An 18,723-nucleotide genomic window follows, 5' to 3' on the forward strand; every position below is an offset into this window, starting at 1 on the left:
CTGGTCTCTTTGTTATAGACAGGCATGTTCTAGCAGCAATTTGCCATTTAGACGGACAGGAGCCATGCAGAGAATGTAGCAATTCTAGCTGGCTGCCCCCTGGGAGACCTCACCCCCTAACCTGCGTTTGAAAGTATCTCTTACTTCCCTTTCCTTAGTCTCCAAAACCAAGGTGGACAGGGCTTGTATAGAGGGAGCTGGTGAATACGAACACCTACCCTGGCAAGAATACACAGAAGAACTGTACCAGAAAGATCTTAATGATCCAGATAACCATGATGGTGTGCTCACTCACCTAGAGCCAGACATCCTGGAGTGCGAAGTCAAGTGGGCCCTTAGGAGGCATCACTACAAACAAAGCTAATAGATGTGATGGAATTCCCATTGAGCTATTTCAGATCCTAAAAGATGATGCCGTTAAAGGGTTGCACTCACTATGCCAGCAAATTTGGAAAACTCAGCAGTGACCACAGGACTGGAAAAGGTAGTTTTCATTCCAATCCCAAAGGAACGCAATGCCAAAGAATGTTCAGACTACCGCGCAATTGCACTCATCTCACAGGCTAGCAAAGTAATGCTCAAAATTCTCCAAGCCAGGCTTCAACACTACATGAACTGAGTACTTCCAGATGTTCAAGCTGGATTTAGAAAAGGCAGAGGGACCAGAGATCAAATTGCCAACATTCACTGGATCGTACAACAAAGACATTTCAGAAAAACATCTACTGTTTCATTGACTTGGCTAAAGCCTTTGACTGTGTGGATCACAACAAACTGTGGGAAATTCTTCAAGAGATGGAAATACCAGACCACCTTACTTGCCTCCTGAGAAATCTGTATGCAGGTCAAAAAGCAACAGTTAGAACCAGACATGGAACAATGGACTGGTTCTAAATTGAGAAAGGAGTATGTCAAGGCTGTATATTGTCACCTTGCTTATTTAACTTATATGCAGAGTGCATCATGCAAAATGCGAGACTAGATGAAGCACAAGCTGGAATCAAGATTGCAAGGAAAAATATCTATAAACTCAGATATACAGATGACACCACCCTTATGGCAGAAAGCGAAGAGGAACTAAAGAGCCTCTTGATGAAAGTGAAAGAGGAGAATGAAAAAGCTGGCTTAAAACTCAACATTCGAAGTGCGCTTGGAGGCCCCGCGGATCTGTCTCTTGCTTCAACAGTGCTTGGACAGAACAGACCCAGGGTCGCCCCTTGCTCCAGCCTTCGACCACCCTCCAACCTTTTTTCCAGTCGCAGCCTCCGGAGTCAGCCACTCAGCTGTCCGCGATCACCGGGACCAGCCACCATTTTTTAACTCCTTATTATTACCGACCAATCATGAGCTCCCAGATTCGTCAGAATTATTCTACCGAGGTGGAGGCCACTGTCAACCGCCTGGTTAACATGCAACTGCGGGCCTCCTACACCTACCTCTCTCTGGTCTTCTATTTCGACCGTGACGATGTGGCCCTGGAAGTAGTGGGTCGCTTTTTTCGCGAATTGGCCAAGGAGAAGCGCGAGGGCGCAGAGCGTCTCTTGAAACTGCAAAACCAGCGTGGCGGCCGCGCCCTCTTCCTGGACATGCAGAAGCCATCTCAAGATGAGTGGGGTAAAACCCAGGACGCTATGGAAGCCGCCCTTCTTGTAGAGAAGAACCTGAATCAAGCCCTGCTGGATCTGCATGGCCTGGCTTCTGCCCGCGGAGACCCCCACATCTGTGACTTCCTCGAGAACCACTTCCTAGATGAGGAAGTGAAACTCATCAAGAAGATGGGTGACCACCTGACCAACCTCCGTAGGCTGGCTGGTCCCCAGGCTGAGTTGGGCGAATATCTCTTCGAAAGGCTTACCCTCAAGTACGACTAGGAGCTTCTGGAGACCAGTGGCCATTAAAGAACCCACCTAACATCAGGGCTGCCTGAAGCCCCTCTCTGCAGCCACTAGGCAGCTTTATAACACCCTGGAGCCCTCTCTCAAGCCTTGGACCAAATAGAAACAATAAAGCTTTTTGCAGCATAAAAAAAAAAAAACAACATTCAAAAAACTAAGATCATGGCATCTGGTCCCATCACTTCATGGCAAATAGATGAGGAAACAGTGGAAACAGTGACATACTTTATTTTCTTGGGCTCTAAAATCACTGCAGATGGTGACTGCAGCCATTAAATTAAAAGACACATGCTCCTTGGGAGAAAAGCTATGAGAAACTGAGACAGCATATTAAAAAGCAGAGACATTACTGACAAAGGTCCATCTAGTCAAAGTTATAGTTTTTCCAGTAGTCATGTATGGATGTGAGAGTTGGACCATAAAGAAAGCTGAGCACCAAAGAATTGATGTTTTGAACTGTGATATTGGAGAAGACTCTTGAGAGTCCCTTGGACTGCAAGGAGATCAAACCAGTCAATCCTAAAAGAAATCAGTCCTGAATATTCATTGGAAGGACTGATGCTAAAGCTGAAGCTCCAATACTTTGGTCACCTGATATGAAAAACTGACTCATTTGAAAAGCCCCTGATGCTGGGAAAGATTGAAGGCCAGAGGAGAAGGGGACAACAGAGGATGAGATGGTTGGATGGCATCACCAGCTCAATGGACATGTGTTTGAGCAAGCTCCGGGAGTTGGTGATGGACGGTGAAACTTGGCATACTGCAGTCCATGGGGTCTCAAAGAGTCAGACCTGACTGAGTGGACTGAACTGAACTGACCCCTGGCAAGATACCTGGCAGGGTCTCACACGGAAGCAACCACCTATGTGAAAACCTGAGGGATGTGACCTTTGAGGCCTTGAGGAAAGTTCTTTGCCCCATATAGCAGCTATACTGGGGTCAATCCTTAGCCTAAGACATCCTTCTTATGTAAAATGTCAATTCCCTAGTTAAGATAAAACAGAGAAAAAAGAGATACCATAAGAGCCTGGTAAGACATAGGCTAACATATTTGTAATATCTTTGTTGTGTTGTTCAGTTGCTGAGTCATGTCCAACTCTTTGGGGAACCCTGTTGATAGAGACTTGACTGGTCTTGGGAGCCTCAGGGTTGTTGAGACTCAAAGACTTTGATAGTTAATGGGAAATGGCTACCCTTGATTGCTGAGCTTACCTGTGCTCAGGGAATCTTGACTCTAGCCTCTGTCTTATCCCTCTTGTCAAACCTGCAATTACATGCTAGAAATTCTCTCTCCTCAGAATCTCTCAATCCTACCAGTTCTCTTTATCCTCACAGTCACTATCCTTTCTCACCTGGAATTACTACAACAGCCTGCTACCTGGTCTAACATCCAGTGTTTCATCTATTCTTCAGGTTTTTGCCAGAGTAAATGGCCATTTAACATGCAACTATGACCTTATTATTATACTGTTGAAAACCATCCAGTAGCTTCCCACAGCACTCAGGATAAAGTCCAGAATCTTCTTGGTATGCAGGTTTGCAATGAGGATTAGGGACAGCATACGAGGTACCCAATAAATGGGAGCTCCTATTGGCAGCAATGGCCAGGATACTGGCTATGCTAGTAGCTGGAAGGCAACTATGATACTGGCTGCATAGGGGCTGAGATGATGGACCATAATGGTGGCAGTGAAAATCAAAGTGATGGTAACAGTGATTTGTGAAGTGGACCTGTTTTGGAGACAAGTATGGTACATTTAGGCTAGTTCTCTTAGGAAGTCCACAGCTGAACCTCTCTCCCACCACTGGAATGAAAGGGTTCTGTAGGTGGGAGCTCTGTGGTTGGGTGTGAGCAGCTGTCACGTGAAATGAGATTGTGTGGGCCCTGGTTCAATTCAGGTTGTTCAATTCCCCTAGGAAAGGAGCCTGCTGCCTGTTTTGGTATGGTCCAGTAAGCTAGATTTTGTACATTGGGTGGAGTGAGAGGGTGGGTAACAGTTTTATTGAGATGTAATTTACATAAACACACAATTCACTCATGTAACGTATATAGTTCGATGGTTTTTTTTTTAATTAAAAAATATGTATTTGGCTGTGTCAAGTCTTAGTTTCAGCACACAGGATCTTCCATTGTGATACACAGATTCTAGGCATGGTGCGGGCTTAGTTGCTCCTCAGCATGTGGGATCTTAATTCCCTGACCAGGGATCAAATCTGTGACCCCTGCATTGCAAGATTCTTAACCACTAGACCACCAAGGAAATCCCTCAATGGTTTTTAATATATTCAAGGAGTTGTACAACCATCACTGTTGTCAATTTTAGAGCATTTTTATCACTCCAAAAAAGAGTCCCTATACTCTTTAGCCACTTACCACTCCCTCAGTTCAGTTCAGTTCAGTCGCTCAGTCGTGTCCGACTCTTTGAGACCCCATAAATCGCAGCACGCCAGGCCTCCCTGTCCATCACCAACTCCTGGAGTTCCCTCAAACTCATGTCCATCGAGTTGGTGATGCCATCCAGCCGTCTCATCCTCTGTCGTCCCCTTCTCCTCCTGCCCCCAATCCCTCCCAGCATCCTAGCCATAGTCAATTACAAATCAGCCTTCTGTCACTATAGATTTGCCTTTTCTGGACATGGTATATATGGAAGTACACATTATGGGGTCTTTTATGAACTTTTTTTCACTTAGCTTAATGTTCTCAAAGTTTATCCATGTTGTAACTATATCAAATAGTTCATTACATTTTGTTACCTAATAATATTCCATTGTGTGTAAATTCTTTGCAACCCCATGGACTGTAGTAGCCTGCCAGGCTCCTCTGTCCATGGAATTATCCAGGCAAGAATAGTGGAGTTGGCAGCCATTCCCTTCTCCAGGGGATCTTCCCAACACAGGGATCAAACTCAGGTCTCCTGCATTGCAGGCAGATTCTTTACTGTCTGAGCCACCAGGGAAGCCCATATGTATATATACCACATTTTATTTATCCATTAATCAGTTGAAGAATATTTGGGTTACTTCTGCTTTTGGTTGTTATGAACAATACTTCAATGAACATTTGTGTATAAGTTTTGTACGGACAGATGTTTTTATTTCTCGAGTGTATATTTATACACCTGGGAGAGGCATTGCTGGGCCATATGGTAACTCTGGGCTTAACCTTTTGAGGAACTGCCATACTGATTTCTAAAGCAGTTGTACCATTTTACTTTCCCAGCAGCAGTATGAAAATTCCAATTTCTCTGTATCTTCACCAACATTCGTTATTACCTATCTTCTGTTCTAACCATCCTAGTGGATGTGAAGTAGTGTCTTATTTTTTTTTTTTAATGTATAGCTCTTTATTAGATTAACTTGACACAAGTATTAACATAAATTATAACTCATTACATTTAAATTTGTGATCTGTAATAATGCAAGATTTCAAGAAATAAACACTTGGATACACGGCATTAATTCTTGACTGGTATCAATCGCTGCTAAATTTAAACTTCAACATTGAGCCTCTTAGCATCAAAACTCCTCCCTAGAACATACACATGTACTTTGTTACTTCAGGACTTTAGTCTTAGGCCTCAAGGACAGCAGAGGCTGTCACATGTAAATAAAGGATTGGTATTGATATTCCAAAAGTCTCCTTAACTTTCCCTGATGTACCTGTAGTTGGATTCTGCTTCTTTGAAACTCAAATTCACATTCATCCTTCCCCTTTTTAAGCTGTCTTGTCAATTGTCAGTGATGACTTTTTCTAAAAAAAAATTGCGAGCAAAAACTTACAACAAAACTTACAATCTTAATCATTTTTAAGTGTATGGTTTAACTATAAATAGATTTACACAGATCTATTGTGAAACAGAACATTTTCATCTTGCAGATCTGAAACTCTATATACATTAAACAAATTTCATTCCCCACCTACCCCCACTGTTCCACTTTGTTTCTATGAATTAAACTACTCTAGGTACCCAGTAAGTAGAATCATACAGTATTGGTTTTGTTGTGACTGGCTTATTTTGCTTAGCAGAATGTCCTCAAGGTATCTATGTTATAGCATGTGTCAAAATTTCCTTCCTTTTTAAGGCCGAATAATATTCCATTGTATGTATATAACAATTTTTATTTATCCATTAACCCATTGATGGATATTTGGGCTGCTTCCACCTCTTGGTTATTGTGAAAAGTGCTGCTCTGAACATGGGTATGCAAATACCACCAGAAGTAAGATTGTTGGATCAAATGGTAGTTCTAGTTTCAATTTTTTGAGAAACCATCATACTGTTTTCCATGGTGGTTGCACCATTTTACCAACACTTGATATTTTCTGTGTTGTTTTCTTGAATCATAGTCATTGTAATGGTGTGAGGTGATATGTCATTGTGATTTTGATTTGCCTTTCTCTGATTATTAGTGATGCTGGGCATCTTTTCATATGCTTGTTGACCAACATGTGTATCATCTTTGGAGAAATGCTCATTCAATTTCTTTGTCCATTTTTTACTCAGGTTATTTATTTATTTATTTATTTTTGCTGTTGGGTTGTAAGAGCTCTTTGAATATTCTGGATATTAATTCTTTATCAGTATATGATTTGCAAGTATTTTCTCCCATTCCATAGCTTGCCTTTTTATTCTATTAACTATGTCCTTAGATTAGAGAAGGCAATGGCACCCCACTCCAGTACTCTTGCCTGGAAAATCCCATGGACGGAGGAGCCTGGTAGGCTGCAGTCCATTGGGTCACTAAGAGTCGGATACGACTGAGCGACTTCACTTTCACTTTTCACTTTCATGCATTGGAGAAGGAAATGGCAACCCACTCCAGTGTTCTTGCCTGGAGAATCCCAGGGGCGGGGGAGCCTGGTGGGCTGCCGTCTCTGGGGTCGCACAGAGTTGGACACGACTGAAGTGACTTAGCAGCAGCAGCAGCATGTCCTTAGATGCTCAGAAGTTTTAAAGTTTGGTGTAGTCCTGTTTGTCTGTTTTTGCTTTTGTTGCCTATGTCGTACCAGGCATCTTATGATTCTGATTTGCATTGCCTTAATGGCTAAGGATTTGCATATCCTTAAGGGTTTCCCTGGTGGCTCAGATAGTAGAGAATCTGCCTGCAATGCAAGAAGCCCAGGTTTGATCCCTGGGTTGGGAAGATCTCCTGGAGGAGGGAATGGCAACCCACTCCAGTATTCTTGCTGGAATAATCCCTTGACAGAGCAGTCTGACGGGCTACATACAGTACATGGGGTTGCAAAGAGTCAGACACTACTGAGCAATTAACAATGGCTAATAATGTTGACCATCTCTTCACTTGCTTACTGGCAATTTGTATATCTTCTTTGGCAAAATGGCTATTCAAATCTTTTGCCCATTTAAACAAATTTTAATTGGTTTTGCCTATTTTTAAATTAGATTGTTTTTTGTTGTTGTTGAGTTTTCCTTTGCCCATTTAAAAACAGGTTTTTTTAAAAAAAATTATTGAATTGTAAGCATTCTTTATGTATTTGGGGAGTACTGTCATCTTGACAATATTAAGCCTCCTGATTTATGAGCATAAGATGTATTTTGTTTTATTTAGATCTTCCTTACTTTATTTCAACAAAGTGTTTTGTAATTTTGAGAGTTTAAGTTTTACACTTCATTTGTTCAATTTTCCTTACATATTTTTTTGATGTTATTATAAATGAAATTGTTTTCTTAATTTCATTTTGATCATTCATTCAAATGTCTAGAAATACTATATATTTTATAATATATAACATAGAATGTTGATTACAATATGATATATATATCATTATTCTTGCAAATTTAAAGTATATATTTCTTATATAATGTAACTTTGCTAAACTTGTTTATTCTAATAGTTTTGGATTTTTTTAGTGGATTCCTTAGGATTTTCTACATATAGGATAATGTCATCTATAAATATAGTTTACTACTTCCTTTCCAATCTGTATGGCTTTTATTTAATTTTCTTATCTACATATTTGCTGAAAAAAATAAAAGAACAGTATTTGTTACATGTGAAAATTTTAGGAAATTCAAATTTTAATGCCCATAAAGTTTCTTTGGAATATATGGCCATGCCCACTTGTTTACAAGTCGCTTACACTTCAGTGGCAGAGCTGAGTAACTGCAGTAAAGACCATGTATGATGCTGTCATCGCTTTGCTCCCTTATAAATCATGTTTCACTTATAGCTTGTCAGTGTTTCAGGTGGCATGTGTGTCACTGTCCTGTGACATGTTACTTTTCATTACCAGTGCACATAGGGTCAAAGAGAAAAGAACAGAAAAGTGAACTTTGAATGTCATACTTCTGAGGCCACAGGATACTGTGGATTATTTTGTTATCAGATTAAATAACAAATTATTTATTGTGCAACATTATAGCCAGGATAAAAGAATACAATATATATCAACATTACCAAACAACTTTTCATTGCAGTGTTTTCAATTCACAGGAGAGCAATGGTTAGAAAAATTAGAAAATTTAAAATGGAATATCTCATTACAGAATTCTTCACAAAAATAAAAAATGAAAATCAACCAAAGTAAGTTTCCAAGTGGTTCATTTGTTAGCAAAGCAAGGAAAGCTGTTTACAAATGGTGAGTTAATTAAATTGGATTTGATTGTAGCAAATGAAGAATGTGTCCAGAGAAAATAAACTCAGTCAAAGACTATTAGCCTTTAGGCAAAAACACTCATTCAGAGAGCTGAGGACATTAGGAGCAATGTAAATCGTAAACTAAAAGACAAGGCAAATGATTTCAAGTGGTTTTCCTTGGCTCTGGATGAGTTGACAGATGTTAATGATACTGGCCAGTTATTGTTTATTCAATGAATGGATGCCAAGTTTGAAGTGACTGAAAATTAGCCTCTAAGTATAGTCTGCATAGAGCAACTATAGGTGAGAATAGTTGATAAAACACTAATTTAGTACAACCTAAAGAGGAATCACTGCAGATGGTGACTGCAGCCATGAAATTAAAAGACACTTACTCTTTGGAAGAAAAGTTATGACCAACCTAGATAGCATATTCAAAAGCAGAGACAGTACTTTGCCGACTAAGGTCCATCTAGTCAAGGCTATGGTTTTTCCTGTGCTCAAGTATGGATGTGAGAGTTGGACTGTGAAGAAGGCTGAGCGCCGAAGAATTGATGCTTTTGAACTGTGGTGTTGGAGAAGACTCTCAAGAGTCCCTTGGACTGCAAGAAATCCAACCAATCTATTCTGAAGGAGATCAGCCCTGGGATTTCTTTGGAAGGAATGATGCTAAAGCTGACACTCCAGTACTTTGGCCACCTCATGCGGAGAGCTGACTCATTGGAAAAGAATCTGATGCTGGGAGGGATTGGGGGCAGGAGGAGAAGGGGACGACAGAGGATGAGATGGCTGGATGGCATCACCGACTCGATGGACGTGAGTCTGAGTGAACTCTGGGAGTTGGTGATGGACAGGGAGGCCTGGCGTGCTGCGATTCATGGGGTCTCAAAGAGTCGGACACGACTGAGCGACTGAACTGAACTGAACTGAAAGCCGAATCTGCTAAGATGTGTTATGAATATAACTAATGATGGCAAAAATACATGTAAAACAGAAAAAACCTTACTTGGACAAACTTACAAAACTTTTAAAAATGTATAAGGTGTTTGAAGCATATAATTTTTCTTTGCATTATTTGTTGGCAGATACTTTGAGAAAAATATTTTAATCTATCATGTGTTGTTCAACCAGTAGTGGCAACAGTAAACTTCATATTTCTATTTATGTAGATATAGATCTAGACATGATACATACATTCTTGGAAACTTAACTATTGATATTTCTATAACTTTTTGTCAGATTAAGAGCTGAATATATTAACTTCTACTATATAGCACTTTGATGGCTTAATAGTAGTAAAGTTTTATTGTGATTTTTTGAGCTCAGAGCTGAGACAAATTTTTCTGAATAAGAAAAACTGTTCTGTACTACTCAAACCCTGGATAGCTTTAGAATTTAACTTTTACTGCAGACTTGATATTTATTAATGAATTAAACCTAAGATTACAAGGCAAAAATAATGCTTATTTTTGAAATTTATATTGTGGTAAAATAATCTCAACTACAACTTATGTTGTTTGAATCACAAGTAATGTCAAGCTGCTTTATATACTTCCCACGCTGTCAGAAGTTGAAACAAGAAACAGGATCTCCATTCCCACAGACATTTGCAGTGAAGTATTTTTTGAGCTCAAACTATAGTTCCATCATGTTTTTTCCAACATTGATGTAAGTGCAAAGGAAATTTCCATATTTTAAAATTAATTTAAATGTGCAGTTGAAGAGCTTCCACCTAACTTTCAATTGAAAGTGATTAATCTGCAATGTAATGACAGTCTAAAAGGCAAATATCAAGAGAAGAATCTGATAGAATTCTATAAATACCTTCCAAGTGATGAATATACTCAATTAAAATCACATGCTCATGAACTGCTAGCAGTATTTGTTAGTACTTATGCTTGTGAAACGGAGAAAGCAATGGCACCCCCCTCTAGTACTCTTGCCTGGAAAATCCCATGGATGGAGGAGGCTGGTGAGCTGCAGTCCATGGGGTCGCTAAGAGTCGGACACACTGAGCGACTTCACTTTCACTTTTCACTTTCATGCACTGGAGAAGGAAATGGCAACCCACTCCAGTGATCTTGCCTGGAGAATCCCAGGGACGGGGGAGCCTTGGTGGGCTGTCATCTATGGGGTCACACAGAGTCGGATACGACTGAAGTGACTTAGCAGCAGCATGCTTGTGAAAAGACTTATTCAAAGATGAAATACATATAATCTCATTACAGATCAGTATTAATGGTGAACATTTGCAATCAGTTTCCATGATAGGAAACATTAACTTTGCATCCCAGTTAAGTGAAATGTTATTCCTCCCCCTGCTGAAAAATTTCCATTACTTCCATTAGCAGACCTGTTTTATAAAATGTTGTCCTCAATTATTATATTTTGAATTTTATAGATAAAATTGTAGATATTATTTTTTTCCCTTCTCATATAAGTACTTACCATATATCCTGGATTTTGCCTCTTGGTTCACAAAGTCTAAAATATTTACTATCTGGCTCTCTATGGGAAAAGTTTCCTGACCTCTAGGTTATATTGATAAAAACCTGGCTGCTATCTGTTTACCTAATTCACATTCTTTCTTTTCTTGGGACCTTTGCACATGCTATTCCTTCTACATGGAATGCTTTTCCTCTTCTTCCCCACTTTCATTGACTGACTCCTCATTGTACTTCAGTCTTAGCTTAGGTATAACTTTTTAAAGGAAGTATTTTCCAACACCCCTCACCAATGTAAGTTAACTATCCCTTCTGTGAAATTCCACAGCATCCTTTACCTCTCCTATATCAGTAATCTTTTTAAAAATGTACATGGCAGAAAGTCCAGAAGTGCATGATAGATAATGACATCTGCTGATTCTTCTTTCTAGAGGCTATTGCTATTACATTTTCTTGGGTATCTTCTAGAGATATTTTCTGCCTATATGAGATATACATATATGTTCCCCCTCCCACAAATGATAGCATACTATATACATAGTTCTGCACCTAGTTTTGTTTTGTTTTGTTTTTGTCCCCACCTTCATTGAAGTGGAAACTTTAGAGTTTATTCCATATATTTTAGGCAGAGTTGCCTCATGCTTTTTTAAAACTTGGGATAGAATTTACATACTAATAAACTATATAATTTACATACTAATAAAATTCCTAATTTTAAGGGTACAAGTCTATGAGTTTTGACAAATGTATATAGCCATGTAAAACACTGACACTCTCATAGAATATTTCCATTACCTCAAAAAGTTTCCTCATGCCCCTGGTGATCAATGATTTGCTTTCTTTTACTTCAGGTATTTTTTTCTTATAATTGATTTCTAGTCTCATACTGTTGTGGTCAGAAAAGATGCTTGATATAATTTCAATATTCTTAAATTTATTTAGACTTGTTTTGTGGCCTAGCATGTGATCTGTTGTTGTTCATTGGAGTGTTCCATGAATGTCAATTAGGGGTATTTTGGTTTTGTTCTAGTTGATAGTTATTTCCAATGTTTTGCCGTTAAAATATTATTAATTCCTATAAATGAAAATTGCTTCATCAAAGTTTGAGTGTGTGTGCTAAGTTACTTCAGTCGTTTCCAACTCTTTGTGACACTATGGACTGTAGCCCACTAAGCTGCTTTGTCCATGGGATTCTCCAGGCAAGAATACTGGAGTGAGTTGCCGTGGTCTCTTCCAGGGTATCTTCCTGACCCAGGGATCGAACCCACGTCTCCTGTGTCTCTGCATTTGCAAGAAGGTTCTTTACCACTAGCGCTACGTGGGAAGCCCTCATCAAAGGTTACCTGTATTTAAATTTTTGGTTTAACCAAATGTCCCTCTATATAGGTTGCTTCCCTGGTGGCTCAGCAGTAAAGAATCTGCTTTGCCAATGCCTTCATTACAGGAGGCCTGGGTTTCATCCCTGGGTCAGGAAGATCCCCTGGAAGAGACCACGGCAACCTACTCCAGTATTCTTGCTTGGAAAATCACAGGGACAGAGGAGCCTGGTGGGCTAAATCCATGGAGTCAGAAGAATCAGACATGGCTTAGCAATCAAGCAACAACAACAATTTACATTTCACCAGCAATTTATGAAAGCTATCATAGCACCTATTACATGGCTTGCTTCATGCACAAGAATCATCATTCATCACTGTACGTCCAGCACTTGACACAAGGCCACAAACATTGTCTTCCCCTACCTTGTCAATCTTCAAAATGACTTACTCATATCTTGCCCTTTGGACTGCATTCTTTAAACTTGGCTCCAGTATTTCCCCTATGGCATAGGAGTAGGGGAAGGCCACTTCTCTACTTCTTTCCTTCATACCCTGTTCTCTCTCTTCATACCCTACTCTCATCCCTCCTTCTCCAGATTGATTTCCCTGTTGACTTTGACCCTCAGAGATCTTATTAATCTCTGAACAGCTACATTAACATATAAAACATTACATAGTTATACCCCACAATCTAATGCTTGATCATATCCTGTTTGTGTGGTAATATTCATATAATTTGTATTACTAACTAGATTAAAAACTCCTTCAGGATTAGGATTATCTTTCCTCCTCTATAATATCAGCAAATTGAGTTCCTTCTGCATGTCAAGTCTTATCTTGGGCATTTTATATTATCATTTCATCTCATCTTTGCAACAGCCTTATAAGGGTAGGTATTATTTTCCTCATTTTACCTATGAGGAAACAAGTCTCAGCGAGGTTAGATGGTGAATCCAAAGGTATCAGCTAATGAGACTAAATCACTAGGCTGGCATTCAAACTTAGATCCATCTGACTCAAAGCCCATGTACCCTCAGCTTTTTTATTCTAGTTGGACCTGTAATCTCTTTCTTTTTGCTGGCCACTAGTCCAACTATCACCAGATGAAACAGACCCAGATAAATCTATTCGTTCTTTGGATGGTATCTGGTGGCTCATCATTCTCTGTAAACCTCTTGTCACTGTAGATAGAAGCCCGTCGCCTGCTTGTCTGCTGTAGCATAGGCTACCCTTTTTATCAGGATCCACCCATGGGCTGCCGCTCCTGGAATCTCTACTTGGTAGCCCACATGGCCTTTGTTGTCCCCTAATGGCCTTACTTTAGCCATCTTTGCCAGGTGGGGCCCTGAACAAGGCCAGCAGCAGACAGTGCGTATGGAAGCCAGTGAAGCATACACTTCATCATCAGAAGCAGGAGTGTGTTCTGTAGAGATGGAAAGCAGACCTCCTGCCAGGAGAAGAAACACAAACCAAAGGGAACCTGTGTAAAAGTTTGAACTTAACTCTTGCTCCTTTTCTGTCTCTGAGACCTGGAGGGGTTTAGTTCTCTTTGTTGAAACCTTTTTCAAACATACCCTACACGTGGCAAAAACAGATCAAACACAGCCATCTCTTTGCAGGGATTCTTTAAGAAACATCTTGCTTTCAGTGCCTATGGTCACCTCTGCACTGCCAAGTCAAGTCCTTTGGTTTACCCCAAGATCCACAAACTAGAAGTGAAAACTTTTTTAAAGATTCATTTACCTCTCTTTCCCCAGGGAAGGCATGAAACCGTGGAATTATAGAAAGAATCCAATTTTGCTTTAAGCTGGTTCTTTGATTAGGTCTGAGAGGGAATGTATCCAGTTCTGACTTGGAGTGGGAAAATTTTTGGAAAGAGAGGGAGGATGCTATGGGAAAATATTCTAATCCTGGTTTGTCCCACAAATAACCATGTTTATGTGTTAGTACAGAAACCCTCTCTGAAGCTGAAGGGGGTGTGTTGGGTTAAGAACTATGTTGAAATGGCTCATACTGAGGGCCATCATGTATTCAAACAAAATGAATGTGTCCCTGTTGGTCGTTTTTTGCCTTTGTCCTCAAGGTAGAATCATAATTGACTGGAATATGGAGACAATTCTTTCACTAACAGAATTACCCAGCAGCTATTGGGAGGGGGGGTTGTTGTATGAGGGACTTATGAGATGCCAAGCCCTATCAGAAGAAGGAGTCTGAGAGCTGGAGGGGCCCTTGAAAAGTTATAGCATCTAATGTTTTGGTAAAGAGGAGAAGCAATCCTGCAGTTAAAAGTATTTCAAGAAAAATCTGCAAGTAGCCTCCCGGGGGTGCCATTTCCTTGGTACTCAGATGGAAATGTGGCTTCTCTGCTTGGCAGACCTACTTACTGGTACATGTGACCATAATTCACACCTTTCTTCTGAGGAACTCCTAGCCCAACCTGATCTCCATTTATTCCCCAGGAAGCAAGAATTAAATTTTCATTCATCTGACAAGCACTAGGAACACACACTGTGTTGGGGACTGGGATGGGAGTGAAGAAGGAGAAAAGGTCCCTGTGAGCTGAAGATGGTGGTCAGGCGAGGCCAGTGAGGCTACAGGAATCACTGTGGTAGAAGGCATGGCATGCTCCACTGGAGAGAAGCAATATCTGATCCAGCTCTTTAGGGATGGTGGATTTAGAAATCCGAGTTGGCATAGAGAGTCTAGGAGCCAGAGTAAGCATTCTTGGGAAAGAGCGGGGTGTGTTTGAGAACCAGGTGACCAGAGCAATGAGAAAAGACACAATATGGATGGAGGATTTGGACACTACTAAGAGCTGATGGAGAACTCAAAGGCCTTTGAACAGAGGGGTGACAAGATAAAAGCTGTTTGGAAGGATTCATCCAGCAACTTTATGTGGGACTTTTTTGGAGGGAGGGAGTGGACTGAAGAGTCAGGATGAAGACGAGAGCCTGGGGGACTGTGAAAGGCTTGACTGTGGTGGTAGTGATGAGAAAGGGTAGAGAGGAAGGGGCAGAGGGGTTAGACAACCATTGTGCTGGCAGAATTAGCCAGATACAGCCAGTGACTGAATGCGCGTTAGAGACAACGCCCGGGGGTCAGCGCCAGCAGCCAAGAAAATCTGGAGTAAGGTAATAGAAGTCAGAGTCAGAGGAAGGAGGAGCAGGCTGAGGGAGGAGATACTAAGTCCCATTTTCAGTGTCTGGACTTCATCTTCCAGGATGCAGCTGAAGTTAAGAACACAGGATTGACCGTCAGAAGAGCCAGCATTGAAAACACGCTTGGGTTGTCCTCTGAGAAGCCACAGTTATTGCTGTGAGAGTTGTGGAAGTCCTTGGGAGGCGAGTGAGAAGTAAATGGCCAATGCCTAGCCTGATACCTGGCCCAGAGCAGCTTTCATATCTTTGTGGAAGAGAGAAATAAATGAATAGATGAATGAGTCAAGGACAGAATCCCGAGAAGTACTCACATGTACTGAATGAGAGAAAAAAGAATGGCTTATCGGTGAAGGAGAGGGAGAAACAGTCTTCAGAGACTTGGGAGAACCAGGAGAGAGAGAGAGGAGCCCGGAGAAAGGAAGAAGGGGAGACTTTCAGGAAGGAGATGACCCACAGTATTCATTGTTGCAAAAAATGGAGATCCTGGGAAGCTGTCAAGACAGCTGGCTACATTGATATGAACTGGGCAAGTCCCATAGCTCATGCTGGTGATGGGACTCAGGGCCCAGACATTCATGCCCATCTTGTTATCTTCCCTGTTTTGTCATGATGCCTGCTCCAGTCACAGGAATATTGGGGGGGGGTGTGATGACAAGGGAGTTCCTCTTTGTCTTTTGCCTTTGGCCAGTGGTGGAGACTACAGAGCATGCAATGGGGTGACAATATGAGGATTGAGATGGCTTTTCCTAGGAAAAGGGACAGAATAGGGACATAGCAACCCATCTTTGTGAAGACCATTTCTTGACCTCCCAGAGAGAAGGTAGACAAAGCTGTGAGCTGGTGTCCATCCCTTCAAAGGTCAGTGGAGTAATTCTAAGGTTGGTTTTCTTTGGATGTGAGATAGGGGAGAGTGAGGCCAGAGAATATTGAAAACTTGTCCTGTAGGTTTTGCCAGATTTCTTTTCTATAACTTTTATTTTACTGTCTGCTATTTTCCTTAAGGAAAAAACCCACAGCCTCTAAGCAGGAATCTTGAGGGCTTCACATACAGAAGGGCGAGAAGAAGTGGGATGAGAGGAGGGAGGGAGAGAGTAGCTACCTGGAACTCCCTGCAGTGAAGGCTCCGGATAGGATGGGGCAACAGGGCAGGGGTGAAGCGCCTGGGCCCAGAGTGAATCAAGAATAACCAGGGCAGGGAGCGGACAGGAGAAGAGGCCACTACCCTCATTTGCAAACTCTCCCAGTATGGTGTCCTGGATAGGCAGCTGTGACCCTTGCCAGGTACCCCTTCTCTTTATTAGGCTCTCCTTGGCTTCTTAGAACAGGGCTGTATGAGAATCTTGACTCTGTGCAAGACATAGAGGTTGGGGACATCCTAACATGGAGTCGTGGTAGAGGGGGCCAGTCCAGACCCTGAGTTCCATCCCCTCAGGAGCCAGGAAGCTTTTCTTCCTTCCACGGTCACAGACAATGCTGTATCCAACTGCCTGGAGAAAGTTCTGGATGGAACGTGCTTGGCAGGTGAGCTCAGGTGAGGTCATGGATGGGGCCCACTGCTTCCACTTTGATCAGACCTCCCAAGGAAGATGGAGAGGGAGTTCCATCCCTGGAGGGACTTACTGAGCATTCACTTATCACCTTTGGGCTGGAGACAGCCTTGCCTGAGCCCAGAACCTGGAGGCTGACCACTTCTAGGTTAATGCAGTAAGGAAGAAAGCACAGCTAGATGGTTTTCCTCCCCAGACATACTTCTGCACAGGAGCCATGCTCGTTCCTGCTCAGTGGTACACTTGATGGAAGCCGTGGCCCTGTCCGCTGGATAGACTGCACAGGCAGGGGGCAGGCTGCTAAGGCCGAAAGCCCAGCACCCTCACTTGTCACAACCAACCTGGGGTCTGGGAAGCAGGAGGAAATCAGACAGGGGAAGCTACTTCGGAAGCTCATTGAGAGCCAGGCTTGTGCAATCATACGTGACTCAGCATGACCACTCCTGTGCTGCGTGCACTCCTCCCTGCAGAGGACTCATGCCCTAGTGCTGCCTCTGTAGTGTCATCCCTGGTGGGCACCTATGCCCAGCTCAGAAAGAACAGGAAAATAAAATAGTCTCTCAGTTGTGCCCGACTCTCTTGTGACCCTGTAGCCCACAGGCTCCTCTATCCATGGGACTTACCAGGCAAGAATCCTGAGGTGGGTAGGCATTCCCTTCTCCAGGGGATCTTCCTGACCCAGAGACCGAACGTGAGCCTCCTGTGTTGCAGGCAGATTCTTTACCATCTGAGCAGAGGCAACTGTTAAATGCAGACAGCCAACAGGCCCGCACCAGAGCATGCTGATCCCAGCGGGGCAGCCAGAGCATGTGTGACGTGGCACATTGTCACCTGGGACCCGGAGGAGTCACTCTGTTGTGGGTGGTCAAGGCTCTTCTCTAAACTCTTCAGTCAGAAGAAAACTCTGGCTGTCCCCACCCCCTGCTGCCATGTTAGGTTAGGGGTGATGGGATGACTCAGGGGCCACAATGCCACATTCGCTGCGCCTGCTGGGTGTGCGTGACGGCTGAGGTGGAAGGAACAAGGTGAAGGCACCTGGGGCAGCAAGGATGGGCCCTGCCAGCAGGCGGCTGCAGCCTCCTGTACCCACGGAGTGGATGGATGCAGGGGTGGGGCCTGCTGGGCTCTGGGGACCAGACAGCTGAGGAAAGATGGTACCAGAACCGTGCCCTTATCCCTCAAGCTCCCGGCCACCGCAGAGCCCTCTCCAGGCCTCGGGAGCTTTACTGCAGGCGTCTGCCCAAAGTCTCTGCCAGCGCGCCGTCTCCACAGCTTGGATTAGCTGCAGGGCTTGGGCCTTCCCCCTCATGGGTTGGCTCACAGGCCTCAACTCCCAGTGGCGCCCCCCACTCCAGGGTTCCAAACGACCTACAGAGTAGGACGACCTCTGGAGAGGCAGCTAGTCTGCATTGGAGCAGCAATCAGGAAAAAGTCATCAAGAACGAGAGGAGGCCTTGCCCGGCTGATTGGCTTCAGGTTTCCCTTCCAGTAACCTTCGGGGTGGGCACAGGCTCCACGCCCAGCCCCTGGGACCTGGAATTGCTAGTGCTTTGGGGAGCTTCAACTCAGTTTCCCACCAGCATGGAAACTCCTGAGGACAGAGGTGAGTTCCCCCAGCCCAGCACAGTGGCAGCAGCAGGAGAAGCCCTCATACAAAGAAGAGCCGAGCCTGTGCAGTGCAGGTGGTCAACCAGTAGGTTCTTCAGTGTGGCATCACAAACGCAGGACTTCCACTCTATAGGGATTTTTCTACCTTGACA

General features: G+C 42.8%; 2 protein-coding genes across 4 annotated transcripts in view; both read left to right on the forward strand.

Moving 5' to 3' along the window:
• The window catches only part of NRG2 (neuregulin 2), a 197,637-nt gene that overhangs the window by 94,727 nt on the left and 84,187 nt on the right, over positions 1–18,723 (forward strand). The gene's annotated exons all lie outside the window — the stretch shown is intronic.
• Positions 1,233–2,035, forward strand: LOC102172435 (ferritin light chain). The gene has a single exon (XM_005683026.3). It carries the CDS (start codon positions 1,344–1,346, stop codon positions 1,869–1,871), a length of 528 nt encoding a protein of 175 aa, XP_005683083.2. The 5' UTR covers positions 1,233–1,343; the 3' UTR covers positions 1,872–2,035.

The sequence above is a fragment of the Capra hircus genome, chromosome 7, assembly GCF_001704415.2.
Source record: "Capra hircus breed San Clemente chromosome 7, ASM170441v1, whole genome shotgun sequence".
NCBI lineage: Eukaryota > Metazoa > Chordata > Mammalia > Artiodactyla > Bovidae > Capra > Capra hircus.